The sequence below is a fragment of the Aegilops tauschii genome, chromosome 6, assembly GCF_002575655.3.
Source record: "Aegilops tauschii subsp. strangulata cultivar AL8/78 chromosome 6, Aet v6.0, whole genome shotgun sequence".
Classification (NCBI taxonomy): Eukaryota; Viridiplantae; Streptophyta; class Magnoliopsida; order Poales; family Poaceae; genus Aegilops; species Aegilops tauschii.
In genome coordinates, this window is record NC_053040.3 from 8,876,542 (window position 1) to 8,892,424 (window position 15,883).

The 15,883-nt window shown below is 41.2% G+C and overlaps 1 protein-coding gene and 1 pseudogene across 4 annotated transcripts; both read left to right on the forward strand.

Moving 5' to 3' along the window:
• Positions 1-4,032: 4,032 nt before the first annotated feature.
• LOC109764937 (transcription termination factor MTERF8, chloroplastic-like) lies at positions 4,033-5,650 on the forward strand (annotated as a pseudogene).
• Positions 5,651-8,239: 2,589 nt separating this feature from the next.
• LOC109764938 (transcription termination factor MTERF8, chloroplastic) lies at positions 8,240-12,965 on the forward strand. Of its 4 annotated transcripts, none has more exons than XM_073500779.1 (4): positions 8,246-9,639; positions 11,397-11,920; positions 12,000-12,102; positions 12,188-12,965. In XM_073500779.1, exon 1 carries the CDS (start codon positions 8,460-8,462, stop codon positions 9,615-9,617), a length of 1,158 nt encoding a protein of 385 aa, XP_073356880.1. In that variant the 5' UTR covers positions 8,246-8,459; the 3' UTR covers positions 9,618-9,639; positions 11,397-11,920; positions 12,000-12,102; positions 12,188-12,965. The 4 variants fall into 4 exon arrangements, with proteins under 4 accessions (XP_073356879.1, XP_073356880.1, XP_020179308.1 ...); XM_020323719.4 differs by having other exon boundaries at positions 11,397-11,737; XM_073500778.1 differs by having other exon boundaries at positions 8,240-11,192; positions 11,397-12,102.
• The last annotated feature ends 2,918 nt before the right edge of the window (positions 12,966-15,883 follow it).

Consider the following 15,883-nt stretch of genomic DNA (forward strand, 5'->3'; position numbering starts at 1 on the left):
CGTACTCCCCCGTTCTATAACGTAGTATCTATTTTTTTAGGAAGTCCATATTTATCAATTTTGACTAATAAATAAGTAGAAAAAGTATGTACATATATAATACCAGATCCATATGATAGCATAAAACATAAGATGTACCTTCATGTTATATTTACTTTGTATTATTATTGTCGTTTTTTTTAATAAACTTAGTCAAACCTTGTGATGTTTTAGTTTTACAAAAAACTATATGCACTACGTTGCGGAATGGAGGAAGTACTATGTACTTGGGGACATGTATGGGTGCACATTTACACATGCAAATGATATATATTACGATATTGCTTAGCGTTGGTGCTGCACGAACCAAAGAGGAAAGCACTTGATGGAAACAGAAAGGGCTGGCTAATCTGTAGGTTAATTTGCCTCATCAGCTACCGGGGGTCAGTCGTGGGGTGCTTAAATTCAAAAGCCGTCTCCATGCATGGGGCCGGCTTAATTGGCAAGCGATGTAGTGTGAAGTCACTCATGTTATGACTAACTTTTGTTGTGTTTCATTTCTTATATATGTAAGTGTCACTCATTAGGATCATGCTCTTAGTAACTTTTGTTGTGTTTCATATCATATTGAAGTGTCACTGAGTAGGATATCATGATCTCAGTAACTACATCCATTCTTTATGTGCCGTTTTGGATATCCAATGTAGATCACTAGTAGAAAAAGGGTCTTTTGTCCCGGTTTATAAGGGCCTTTAGCCCCGGTTCGTTACTAAAGCCTCCCCCTTTAGTCCCGGTTCTTACACGAACCGGGACTAAAGGCCGTCCACGTGGCCGCAGCCTGGAGCTCCACCTTTATTCTCCCTCGTTTCCAAGTCTGCACTTGTTGTTTTCCTGACAATAGTAAGATGACAATCCTATTAACCCTCAGGAATTTAGCTTGAGCATGAAGTCACACATTTCACTGTTTGAGTTTGAAACTATTGTTTTAAAAAACAATAATTATTTAGTAACACTAATATTTCTTGAATAAGTAGTTTGACCACAGTTTGACCAGATTTGACCAAAATTCAAAAAAACTGAAATAATTATTTAGTAACACTAATATTTCTTGAATAAGTAGTTTGACCATTGTTTGACCACAGTTTGACCAGATTTGATCAAAATTCAAAAAAACTGAAATAATTATTTAGTAACACTAATATTTCTTGAATAAGTAGTTTGACCACAGTTTGACCATAGTTTGACCAGATTTGACCAAAATTCAAAAAAACTGAAATAATTATTTAGTAACACTAATATTCTTGAATAATTAGTCTGACCATTGTTTGACCATAGTTTGACCAGATTTGACCAAAATTCAAAAAAACTGAAATAATTATTTAGTAACACTAATATTTCTTGAATAATTAGTTTGACCATTGTTTGACCATAGTTTGACCAGATTTGATCAAAATTCAAAAAAACTGAAATAATTATTTAGTAACACTAATATTTCTTGAATAAGTAGTTTGACCACAGTTTGACCATAGTTTGACCAGATTTGACCAAAATTCAAAAAAACTGAAATAATTATTTACTAACACTAATATTCTTGAATAATTAGTTTGACCATTGTTTAACCATTGTTTGACCAGATTTGACCAAAATTCAAAAAAGCTAAAATAATTATTTAGTAACACTAATATTTCTTGAATAATTAGTTTGACCATTGTTTGACCACAGTTTGACCAGATTTGACCAAAATTCAAAAAAACTGAAATAATTATTTAGTAACACTAATATTTCTTGAATAAGTAGTTTGACCACAGTTTGACCATAGTTTGACCAGATTTGACCAAAATTCAAAAAAACTGAAATAATTATTTACTAACACTAATATTCTTGAATAATTAGTTTGACCATTGTTTAACCATTGTTTGGCCAGATTTGACCAAAATTCAAAAAAGCTAAAATAATTATTTAGTAACACTAATATTTCTTGAATAATTAGTTTGACCATTGTTTGACCACAGTTTGACCAGATTTGACCAAAATTCAAAAAAACTGAAATAATTATTTAGTAACACTAATATTTCTTGAATAAGTAGTTTGACCATAGTTTGACCAGATTTGACCAAAATTCAAAAAAACTGAAATAATTATTTAGTAACACTAATATTCTTGAATAATTAGTTTGACCATAGTTTGACCAGATTTGACCAAAATTCAAAAAAACTGAAATAATTATTTAGTAACACTAATATTTCTTGAATAATTAGTTTGACCATAGTTTGACCAGATTTGACCAAAATTCAAAAAAACTGAAATAATTATTTAGTAACACTAATATTTCTTGAATAATTAGTTTGACCATAGTTTGACCAGATTTGACCAAAATTCAAAAAAACTGAAATAATTATTTAGTAACACTAATATTCTTGAATAATTAGTTTGACCATAGTTTGACCAGATTTGACCAAAATTCAAAAAAACTAAAATAATTATTTAGTAACACTAATATTCTTGAATAATTATTTAGTAACACTAATACTTCTTGAATAAGTAGTTTGACCAGATTTAACAAAAATTCAAAAAAAACAGAAATTTGGGCGAGCATAACTTTTTTTCCTTTTAGAATTTGAGGATTCTAAAAATTTGCAAACAAGCCGTAGTAGCCGTTTGAGGATTTTCGTGCTGAACATTTTGATATATTATACGTTTTTTTCTGACATCGTATGCAAAAATTATAGCCGTTTATATTTCCCCTACACTTTTTGCAAAACATGTCCAAATTGAAGTTTTTAAATTTTCCTAACTAGTACATGTAGTAACATAAATACATCTGGAAGGATTTTAATTTTTTGAAGTTTTTATCATTTTCTTTTGCTTTTTACAAAACTGAAATTGGGACCTTTAGTACCGGTTCGTGCCATAAACCGGTACTAATGCCTCAAACCCCATTAGTACCGGTTGGTGGCTCGAACCGGTACTAATGGGCATCGCACCCTTTAGTCCCGGTTCGTATCTCAAACCGGGACTAAAGGGCTCAGGTGAACCGGGACGCGCTGCATTGACATGGTCCTAGTAGTGATGGCTCTTGTGCTTTCTGCATTGAGCCGGAAGATGCTAACCATATTTCCTTCACTTGTTCGAAACTGACGTGGAGCTATGTTTGGACATCTCTGGTCTTCCGTGGAAACCATGACGTTCTGCGGAATTAACATCTATTATGTGTGGGCTTAGATGTACCCCGCGTAGGGTCATTTGGGGCTTTATGGAACCGTGAAAATAATTTTGCTATTGAGGTTGTTATCTCATGGGCATCCAACTGATTATATCTTCAAACTCTTATGTTTCTGCAAGTAGCACAGGAGAAGGGCACCTACTAGTTAGGATCAAAACTATAGCATGGTCGATGCAAAGAAGTGTTTTTTTCTTCTTTCTAAAACGGCAGCAGAAACAAACTTTCTTCAGACTTTGTAACGGTTCAGTAATCAAGAAGACAATAATGTGGTCAATGGAGTGAATCTGATGAAGAAAGCAAGTTTTAGTTCAGTCAGACATCATCACAGAAGAACACGCAAGTTTCAGACTTGAAAACTCTTCTCTTCTTCAGAACTCGACGAGTCCGAACTTTACACAAGTGACCAGAGCTTGAACATGACATTATAAGATGCCACGAGGCGGTAAAAGTACTGGACACTACTCTTCCGCTAAATCTAGTCAAGTTAAATTTGCCCGAAAACGTAATATAAAAACATGACGAAGGAACCGACAAATGAAGAGCGCCGGTTCAAAATTGTTGCACATGGAAATGTACGCCGGACACATAATAGTAAGTAATTAAGTATCTCCATGTTTTGTGATCATTTTGCGTGACTCGGCCAAAAAAAATTGATTGACATTATCCACTCGCTGAACGAGCTCATGTTTTTTTAGATGGCTCATGTTTGCAAGCGCGTTTGCCTTGATTTGTTTTTTGAGGGATGCCTTGATTATTGTTTTTGAGATTTACAGTGCGTTGAATCCCTAGTCTAGCTCAAGCCCAGCCCAGCCCAGCCCATCCTAGCCCATTATCAGACTCACGACGCACGAGTCCAGCTCCAAACCCTCACCACCCTCTCCGTCTCTCACCACCAACCACGCCGCGCCGCCACTGGCCATTCTCTCGCCGCCGGCGCCTCCCCGCCGCCATGCTCCGGCTCCGAAGCTGCATCCTCACCCAGCTCCTCTCTTCTCCCTACGCCTCCCATGTCTCTCCTCTCCACCGCCTCCTCTCCGCCGCAGCCGCCTCCGCCGTTTCCCCGGCCCCTGGCTTTGCCGCCGAGGAGTACCTCGTCTCCGCCTGCGGCTTGACCCGAGCCCAGGCCCTCAAGGCCTCCCCCAAGCTCTCCCACCTCAGTCCCCCTCCAATCCCGACGCCGTCCTCGCCTTCCTCGCCGGCCTCGGCCTCTCCAGCGCCGACGTCGCCACCGCCGTCGCCAAGGACCCGCTGTTACTCTGCGCCGGCGTGGAGAGAACCCTGGCCCCCGTCGTCACCGGGCTCACCGGCCTCGGTCTATCGCCTTCTGAGATCAGGCGCCTCGCCTCGCTCGCCGATAGACCCTTCCGCTATAAATCCATCGTCTCCAAGATGCACTACTACTTGCTTCTCTTGGGGTCCTCGGAGAACCTATTCCGGGTGCTCAACCGCGCCGGCTTCTTCAGATGCAGCCTAGAGCGTGTGTTCAAGCCCAATGTCGCCTTCCTGCACGAGTGCGGGCTAGCTGCCTGCGATATTGCCAAGCTGTGCATGGCTGTGCCGAGGATGTTCACCAGTAACCCGGATCGCGTTCGGGCGATGGTGGCATGCGCCGAAGGTATAGGCATACCTCGGGACTCTGGGATGTTCAGGTATGCTCTGCAGGCTGTCGCGTGCATCAGCGAAGAGACGATTGCAGCCAAAGTGGATTACTTAAAGACAACGTTCAAGTGGTCGGTTGCTGAGGTGGTCATTGCTGTTTCTAAGGCTCCAGGGGTGCTGAGGAGGTCTAAGGACTTTCTACGGAGCTGGTCAGAGTTCCTCATCTCCGAGGTGGGGTTGGAACCGGGGTACATTGCTCATCGCCCGGCAATGCTCAATTATAGCCTGGATGGTCGGCTAAGGCCCCGGTACTACGTTCTGAAGTTTCTCAAAGAAAACAGATTGCTACATCGCGATCGGGACTACTATTCTGCAGTCGCGGTGACTCAGAAGGTATTCGTGGAGAAGTTCATATGCCCACACAAGGAAGCTGCGCCACACCTTGCTGAAGACTATGCAGCAGCTTGCAAAGGGGAAGTGCCCGCTTGATTCAGATTTACATGAACCAAGAATGGGCTTTGAAACTTGGTAACTTGTGTGTGGTGCACCGGAGTTCTCATTTAGTTTAGTAAGCTGGTAATTCATGTTTCGGTGTTCTTTTTCCTAACTGAATGTTTTTTGTCTGCTATCAATTCATGAACACCAATGAGTTCATGTCTCACTGGGTAGAGAAGAAAGCATCTCCGGCAATCTCTGAAGATGAGATGTCCAGAAATGTATTTCTCTTTCTGACTTGTGCTTAAGATCATGTAAACTGGATGTAGGTTGTACTAATTTTCTGTTGAAACAAGGACCCAGAGAACCAGAAAGCAAAAGAACAACCCTGCTTTTTGTTCCCATTGGAAATAATTGTATGATCTGCTTTCATGTCGAATTTTGTCTAGCATGTTCCATTTTCATTTCATCGTCTTTTTGTTCAATTGTACGTCAGTACCAGTTTGATGTTTAAATATTTAGATTATGCTTAGAAATATATTTGGCCTTTTGATTTTCTTTCCCTTTAAAGATTGATTATCTTTGTTCCTAAATCCTCTAGTTGTTATTTTCGCTGGGTAAATCTTGTATGTTTTGGCAGAAAATGCACTGTAAGTATCACTAGGTAGTGCATCTGGACACTTGATTATCTCGTACTCAAATGGCCATTGCAGTTCTCCGTGCAGCCCTCGAGTCTATCTTTCCATGAAAGAAGGTTCTCTGTTTTGCCATGGATCTGATATGGAGAGTTTCATTTGAAAAGAACTCATAACGTTTCCCTTTGAATGATAGTTGCGGATCCTTATCTCCTTTGGGGATGAATGCCAAAATATGCTGATCAGTGTGAGGATGTGGTTTTTTTAATCTAATTTGTTGGTTGCTTGGTCTGGTTGTTGTAAGCTGGAAATAGAATGTATTCTTCTTGCAATATCTTTGCTATTAACTGTTGTGAAATCAATTCATGGTTTACTAGCTTATATCATTTTTTCCCTTTGTGTTAGCTGCAATTCTACGGACAACTGACTCAAAATTGAATACTGCAGTAGTACCATTTCTGTAGATGTAGTGATGTACTATTATTGTACTGCCATATCCTCCAAATACAATTGCTTGCAAATAACAAGCCTCTTTAGGCTGGCGTAAATCAAGTGCTTACACGTGTTTTTTCTTTTACTTAGCTCATCTCTTTGGTACTCTTTACCCCGCGTAGAAAGGCATCCGGTCTCACTCTGAAGGTACTACTAGTTTTTTGGTTTCCTCAGAATGCTTGGTCCCTGGTTGTATTTCGATGTGGTCGAGGATGGTGTGCTTTGGTTCCACTTGTCCAGCGACTCTGCAGCTGAGTGCATTGGGTTCTCTCCCGGGGATTTATATCAAGGGAATCAGCAGCAGACCTCCATTCTTTTATCATCTCCACAGGGTTACTAGACCAGCAAGAAAAGAATGGGGAGGTGCCCTCCGTTTGCTGGCCAGATCAGGAACGAAAGTGCTTTATCTTGGTAAAGATGAAATTAAAACCCTTGCTAATTGGATGGTGGGGATTCTATCTCCTTGCTTGTACCAGGTACGCACACAATCCTTTGCTTCAATCAGTAGACTCTTAGGAGATTAACATCCATTGGGTTTGAATGGGTTGCAGAGAAACTTTCAGGGTTACGGGAAGGAGGCAGGCATGTAAGAGGGCTGGGTGGAGAGTAGGAACACATGATGGAGGGTTGAGATCTGGCTGCGGTGAGTTGAGGAGCTGGACCAATGCACGGCAGGCAGGTGAGAGGCATTTTGTGTGTGTGAGACCGATTACTTATGATTTTCCACAAGTGTAGACTACTCTATTCACATCCCCTGTAGTTGGTTATTAAGCTAAAATGTCACTAAGTGGTTTAATTTTTTGCTAGAATGTCATGTTTGCATATTTTAGCGGCTACACTTCTAAAACTTCTTACGGCAACAGCTCCTCATGTTTACATGTTCCTGAAGCGTTCTCGTGTTATTGTTTCATCTGAAAAGTAAGTTGCTGAAATCTTGTTCCAAAAGACAGATGTGTATGTCCTGACTGAATTCTAGGTATGTAACCCAATGCGCATCAGCATGTACCGCCACAGTTAAAAGGAAATTAAACAACCCAATCATTATACATTTGGAGTCATCGATCAGCTTATCAGATGGCAGCAGGGTTATCTTATATCCAGTGTCCTCATTCATACATAACGTTTGAGGGTAACAGTTCAAGAATCAATGCATTGTTGAATTATCATTTGCATTTCCTTGACTGACAGCAAAAATGTGCAGCAGCACCACACTCGATTTTGCCGAAAACGCTTAATCGATTTCCATCTCTGCAATTTCTTCTTTTGGCTTGTGAAAATAAATGCAGATGAAGACAGCATATATATGTGCAAGCAAGCTTTGTGGGTTTACCCTTGAAGAAGATTTGCGTGGCACACTCTGCTTCAGTTTTGATTCTGGTTCTGGGGCTTATGACCACCACTTCGCCATCAAGATGAATGACTTGTGTATTTATACTCCCGGTTATCTTTCTTGTCGTGCCAAAGTTAACGAGGCCAAATTTCTAATAAGGAGTCTCATCTTTTTTTTTCCTGTATTCCCTCCTGTATTGTTTTCAAACCTAAACAAAGTTTTGTTTTTGCAAAAAGGATCCAATCTATTATATAGATTCACCGGAAGTACAAGCACCTCAAACATAATAAAAATTACGTCGGGGTCCATGGACCACCGAACGATCATTGCCGCCGCCAGAACGAGTCGCTGACGCACCGCTGTCGCTGCTCCCATTTTCTCCGGCGAGCCAACCCACCTGCACTAGTCAATCTGCTTCCTCAGTCCTCACCTCTGCCGATGACTGCGTGTGTATTCTCTAATATAACATGTTTTTAATATTTCAAAGACTAGATATAGACCGAAATGAGTGAACAAACACACTAAAACGTGTCTATATATTTGATGTTATTGACTTATTACCGTTAACTCTTTTTACATTACAAAATCAGTTAACTTTTCATTTTAATTTTAATTAAGTAAAGAAGGAAAGAAAATCATGGCATCGCTGAGTAATATTTGTTTCCCCTTTCCTTCTAGCGTGCGTGCGTAGTATCGGCATCGCAACTGGGTGCGATCCCCTTTCTGAGTTGCCCACCTGAGTTTCGCCGGCGCCGCCGCGCGCACCATGCTCCGCCTACACAAGTGCATCGTCGCCCAGCTGCTCCCTCATGCCTCCGCCATCTCCCCGCTCCACCGCCTCCTCTCCGCAGCCGCGACGCCTGCCCGCCGCATTTCTCCAAACCCTAGCTTCGTCGTCGACGACTACCTCGTCTCCGCCTGCGGCTTGACCCGAGCCCAGGCCCTCAAGGCCTCCCCCAAGCTCTCCCACCTCAAGTCCCCCGCCAAGCCCGACGCCGTCCTCGCCTTCCTCGCCGGCCTCGGCCTCTCCGCCGCCGACGTCGCCACCGCCGTCGCCAAGGACCCGCTGTTACTCCGCGCCAAAGTGGAGGGAACCCTGGCCCCCGTCGTCGACGGGCTCACCGGCCTCGGCCTCTCGCGCTCTGAGGTCGCGCGCATCGCCGTGCTCGTCCCCGGCAAATTCCGCTGCAGATCCATCGTCTCCGCTGTACACTACTACCTGAATCTCTTCGGGTCCATGGACAACTTGCTTCGGTTGCTCAAACGCGGCTTCTGGCTACAAGGTTCTGACGTCGAGAGGGTGGTCAAGCCCAACGTCGCGTTCCTCCAGGAGTGCGGGCTACATGATTGCGACATTGCCAAGCTGTGCATCCGTGTGCCAATGATCCTCACAATCAACCAGCAGCGCCTCCGGGCAATGGTGGCATGCGCCAAAGCTCTCTGTGTGCCACATGGCTCTGGGATGTTACGAAAAGCGTTGCAGGCTGTCGGATTCTGTGACGAGGAGAAGATCACCGCCAAGGTGGAATACCTGAAGAAGACATTTAGGTGGTCGGATACTGAGGTGGGCATTGCTTTGCCCAAGAATCCGATGGTGCTGACCTATTCCAAGGACAGGCTGCAGCGTGTCTCAGAGTTCCTCATATCCGAGGTGGGGTTGGAACCAGGGTACATTGCTCATCGGCCGGCGCTTCTCGCTTACAGCCTGGATGGTCGGCTCAGGCCCCGGTACTATGTTGTGAAGTTTCTCAAGGAAAACAGATTGCTACATGGCGACCGGGACTACTATTCTGCAGTTGCGGTGACTCCGAAGGTATTCATGGAGAAGTTCATATGCCCACACAAGGAAGCTGCACCACACCTTGCTGAAGATTATGCAGCAGCATGCAGAGGGGAGGTGCCGGCTAGATTCAGATTTACATGAACCATGACCGGCATGAAAATTGGTATGTTCATTTTGTCATTCATTAGAGAAGGAAGCATAGCACTGCTATGAACTTGTCCTTCATCATGTCATATTGACACACATATCGTAACTGAGAGTGGGAGATCAGGGCATCCTGCAAATGCTTTGAAGTATCAGTTACTACTGTGCACTCTGTATCTTTATATTCTGAAATGGCCATCGCAATTTTCATTGCAATCTTCAACCTATCTTTCAATGAAAACATGTTCCCATTTCGGCCATGAAGATGATTTGAAGCCTCAAAACTTTCCTTTAGATGAAAATCTTGGACTTCTTTTTCCTCGGGAAATAGTTTTGTGTTTGTTGTTGGCCAGTTGGTCACTGTGTTGAACATGCATACCACTAAATAGATATTTTAGGTGCTCTGGTATTTGTACGGGAAAAGGAAATCGATGCTTGTATGGTATGATGCTGAAAAAGCAGAGTGCATTTCATACAATAATTGAACATATGTTATGGTAACCTTGAAAACGGTCATGACATTACCAAATTAATTTCTGCCATATCTTTTAGCTAATTTTATTCCATATTAGCACTATTTGTATAGATAACATATTCTGTTAAAATAGTATAGTGGTCTTATGTACCATTCCCCTCCACCCCTTCTTGCAAATTTCTATCTGTAAAGTCGCAAAAGTAGACATGTTATGTATCTCAATTTAAGAACCAAACTGTGTGAGGATGGTGCAACATTTGTTTGTTCCTGACCTGAGGCTGTAGAAGTTGGAATAAATGAGATCGCAGGTGTTGTGCCTGCCTACAGGATTCATCAGCTGAACCGTGTGAGGCAACCTGAACATAATAACAAGTTGAATAACTAGCAGCGTCTGCTGCTGTAGTCAATTCGTACATTGAGCTCTGTGCTTCCTCTAGCTATGACATGTTCGATCTTCACTTGGACGTAAACAATTTGAACGGGTTATGCATGCATGTAAACAGTAAGCTTGTTGTAAATTTTGTACTCTGAACACTGAATTTGAATCAGAGTTGAAAGTTAACTCTGAATCTTTCAGATGTCATGGGTGAACTCTGAAACTTGGTACACCCAAGCCAATTGTGAAGCTATAATAGTAAGCGTTTAGAAATCTCAAGGAGCCAAGTTAACTTGAATCAGAGATAAAAGCTAACACAATCTTACAACAAAGTCTTTTAACTGTTTCTTTTCACAACAACTTCATGTCTTAATACTTGGCTGCCAGAAGCAAATACTGTATGTTTCTTATATGCTTCAGTTTAGACTCTTTGGAGCCACACCTATTTTATCAATATTTTCCATTATCACAGCCCCAACTGTGTGACATGAGTTCTTATGTTTTCAGAACATTGGGACTGGGCTAAACAAATTATGTTGACGAATCACTTTCTTATCATAAAATATGTCAGTGGTTAGTGTTTTTTTATATAGAAGAGGTCTTCTATTGTATTCATCTGATCAAGATATGTCAAAGCCCTTGATGGGATGTAAGGGAAACCTGCAACACATGCGGTGCCTTTCATAAGCTAAGCTGGGCTGTTGAAGTAATTATTCTTTAGGTACCTTCCTTTGCATTTTTTAGATGATGGCTGATTGATATAGCTGTTTATGTAGTGTACTGTTTTCTCAGAATAGATTACCTGTGAGAGATTCCTTCATTCGTTTTGCGAAAGATTGCTTGTCCAGTAGCTTCCCTTTGGTCCCGTTACTGACAATTCTGTTATTTGTGTTTTGATCATGGTGATGCGCGTGAATGATTATAGCACAACCACTGCCCATTGGTGTCGATGATGGTGTCTCGTCACTCCAGGAAGACGGATAAAGAGGTCAAATTCAAGTTCCAATTAGGTTGGCGTTGATGAATTGTGCAATGCATTTTTCTTATTTAGGGCTAACACAAAAAGGCATAATGCCAGGGGCACAAAATTGTTTCACCTGAAAGTGCAGATTGTACACTTGGTTTCTAATGTGTTGAAGGCTTGCGATGAAACCATTTATGTTTCACCTGATTGCGGCATTCTTATTTCTGAAATTTATCTGTCCAGCATTTCATTAAACTAAGTGTGTGCAGATCTGGGAAAGAAAAGATGCTGAGGAATTCAGGGTGAGATTTTGGTGGAGGAATGATCTTCTCTCTCTAGCTTCCAGAGTGTTATGGTCCGCGGATACCAATTTCATTGTTTGTGGTTGATGCACACTCTGGATATTCAATCCTTTTACTAGTGGCTCATGCCCTGTTTGTTGTTGCATGGTTTGCAATGCAATCACCGGTGGAGTTACATCTATAGTAACTATCTGAAGTCATCATGATTAATTATTTAATTAGTGAAGTTGTGCTTAGAGAACGTTCTCTTTTATGTCGCCAGCATTCATATGCATGGGTTGGTCTTCCAGCCAGGTGGACGTCCTCCATGGTTTGGTTGGCTTCTGATGGGAAAATGAAGAATACTACTCCCTCTGTAAACAGAGGTATCTGGCTGCTAAATGATCTGCTTCGCATTTTGGTTCCATTTTCTTTTAGTTTCTAGGCTGAGCCAGTTACTGTTATGCACAGGATGGCGACTGAGCTGAGCGCCATGGTGGGACGTGTCCTCGATGTTTACGCGGATGACGACAGATGCCACAATGAGACCACCGCGGCCATGAGGATGACCAGGAGAGAACACAGCAGGAGTGCCAGCGGAGGGGGCTTGTTCTTGGAGGAGAGAACACAGCAGGAGTGCCACCTGAACTGAACATGTTGCTTGTAACACTGGTGATTTAGGGAAAAGGGGAAGGAGGAAAGGTAGCTGAAGAAGATCAGGTTGTCACAAACCATTGCCGCGGTGATGGCTGGACGTGAGCAGAGGATACAATGGTTGCTTGTGGAGAGTAACCGGCTATGGAAGGAGACGGGAGTGGGGAGAAGGAGCAACGGTTCATTTCTTCGATGCCCTGTCGTGCTCCCCTCCTGTGTTCTTTTATACTTCCTGCTCCAATACTTACAACAGCTCATAGCGCAAGTGCGGTCCAGGAGGTAGATAGGGTGTTAAACAGGTGCGTGGTAGAAGATGAAGAGGAGGGTTGAACGGGGAAGGCCAGCTATGTCTATGCGGACAACAGAATGATTGGATTGTTGGACATGACTTGGAAGAGAAAGGACATAGTACTTTCATTGGGACATGCAGGATTGGAGTAATAGTCTGTTATTAATGCAATGCAAAACAATACTATTGAGGTGGAGAGAATGTACTAGCAGCTCTTGAAGATGTATTAGTTGCTCTCATTCTACTCACAATTGTACATTGAATTATAGCGTTCTCCACTGGTGCCAATTTTCTCATTTATAGCTACTCACGACGTCGTGTTTTCGATTGAGCACCGTTTCGCTCTTTCCTGGTGCCTCCTACTCCCTAATGTTTTTAATTTCAAATCCACATCTTCTCATCTGATGTCTCTGAGCTACTTCTTCCTTTGTCTCTCTCATCCAAAACCAATCTAATAGCAGTAGATTGTCTAGCTTGCCACTACTTGGCTACAGCACCACGTAGTTTGGTTGGTGGGTCTATACTCTTTATTCGCATTTGATCCGATGCCACTATATGATAAAGAAATAAATATATAAGAAAGAAAAATAGATATAGTTTTACCTGACCATGGATCACCAGCACCACGTAGGGCCAAGGCCAAGGCCACATGGACGGTCTCACTAGTGGCCTCTTGATGTCAGGAATCCTTTCAAAACTTATGAACCGTGCAATTTGGCTTCGCTGGTAACTTTCTAATATTTTTTTCAAAGCATGTGGTTATGTCTCACCGTTTTCACTTTCAGTTTCAGAAAAAATTCAACACCAACCGAAGTCACTGAATTCCAGCGATTTCGGTTTACATTTCAGCCGAAGTGCCAGAATATTCACTTGAATTCAATTAAATATTTGAGTTTTTTTAAAATGTTTTAAAATATATTTGAATTCATGTGTACTACTGAAAATGCTGAAATATTTTGGTTGAAAGGTAAATATTTCAGTGTCTACGGAAATTACTGAAATTCAATAATATTTCAGCGTCTACGGAAATTACTGAAATTCAATGAATTTCATTGAAATCTCACTGAAAGTGAGAACCAGCTTACCCATTGTATGTGTACTGAAATCTGTGCTTGATCTTTGTGTTAGTAGATAACCTCTTTCTAAAGTTTGATTGCTCATGTTCCTCAGTTTGCTAGTAGATGTCCAGCCTCCCTGATCAAACTTGGATGCACAATCTAATGACTACTATTTTTTTTTTGAATTTACTGTTCACCGGGTGCAGATGAACCCAGGCACCGAATTGAATATCTGGAAATGTCTTGTTTTTAGACCTGTACAATGACAATGGCTATGTTCTTTTTTTATGTTTTGGTATTATTGCATCATGCTTTACTATTTTTAGCTTTGCCCATTTTTATATATAGTTTATAGTGGCAATGTTCTTGCTTTTACACTTCTGCAGTGAGTTAGTGACAACATGTATAATTTACAGAATGAATTCAAGCGCAATCTATATTTTCTGAAGGCTGTAATTTGCATTGTATACAGTCCTACATGTACCTGAGTGCAGTTGAAGTTCTAGCAGTTAAGAGTTTGCAATGTATCTTTTTTACGCTTGATAATTCAGTGCATGTTTGCATATTGATTAACAAGAGAAGTTAATACATAGCAGTCCATTTGGTAAGCGTATGGTTCTCATATGACCTGGTAATAACCTTCATGACCAAGGCAACCATTCTTATGATTTGAGACTCCGCTGGTTATCTTGATCGTCCAAGGTAGGGGTCATCTATGTCACGAAGTGTAGGAATGGATGTCGGTACTGGTGATGTTGGGATCAACAGGGAAGCAGATGCGCGAGCAGGGATGGCAAAGGCAGAATACGCCCTTGCTGTGATGGCGGAGCGGATCAGGTGATGACAGTGATGAGAACGGGTCTGACACGGGGCTAGGAGGAACGAGGGTGACAAAGTTTTGAAAACTAGATGATTTCCCGCGCGTTGCTGCGGAAACACCAAGAGACACGTAGCTAGAAAATATTATTGCTGAACCCTAATATTTATTTTTGTGAAGTTAGCAATGTAACGGTTTGAGAAATTTTCAAAATGAATTAAATTATTTTCTAATAAAAACATCTTAAGTCAGACTGTCAGATTAATATCTCGTATTTTTTTCAATTCAATAAATGTATCTCCAAAAAGTCATGTAGCATTGTAGAGTTTTTCAAGAAAAAATATTTTGTACTCACCGTTCAATACTTGTATGCACGTATTTCCTTCTTCAATTCATAGTTTCACTTTTGATTTTGATTTTATATTATTTCCAAAAATAGAAAATAATCCGTGAATTAAAAAATGTTCACGGATTTTGAGGAAAAAAATCACAAACTTAATGTTCACGAATTTGAATAAAAGTTCATTGAATTTGAAAAAAATCATCATTTTTAATAAATTTCACAAAATTTTAAAACGTTCATCAAATTTGAAAAAAATCAACGATTTTGTAAAAATTTCACAAATTATAAAAAGTTCATCGATTTTGCATAAAAGTTCACAAATTTTAAAAAAAAGTTGACCAATTTCGACGAATATAACAAGTCTTGTACGCCCTGTACATGCCTATAACGGCCGCCAAACAGGAAATAACAAGTCTTGTGCGACAGCCAGTGTTGAGTAAGACCTGACCGGCTTCGTCGACAGCCAATTGAATCACTAGCCCTGCAACTGGCCAAGCCGTTTCGACTGCTCACTTCTCCATCCCCGACCACCGTCAATTGTAACTAGCTCCTGCTTGCGCCATATGGTCATCCGTTTCTGCCACCGTCAAGTTGAAGATATGATTAGTATTGCAATGAAATGTGAACTACCGGTACATACATTGCAAAAGCATGCATTCTATGAAGCCATGAATTTGTTGAGCAAATAATAAATATTAAGTGCAACAGCAGCACATGGATATAAAAGATAGGAAAGATCACAAAGAAGAAATAGTTGTTTTTTATGATAATCTGAGAAGCCGAATGACAACAAGTAACAACCAACACATATATGTGGACAACCAACACATATATGTGGATTGCCATTTATCAAAAAGGAAAAAGTCAATTGCAGAAGCCGTCTCCTTTAAACTTGTTGGCTTCATCCACCGAACAAGCCAACTAGTCAGACATTCACACAGAAGTACTTCCTACTAAGATCAAAACAGTTCATGGATTTCTCTAAGGAAGTTATACAACAATTATT

Coding starts and splice junctions, on each gene's coding strand:
- LOC109764938 (XM_073500778.1), top strand. CDS start 8,460: ATGCTCCGCCTACACAAGTGCATCGTCGCCCAGCTGCTCCCTCATGCC.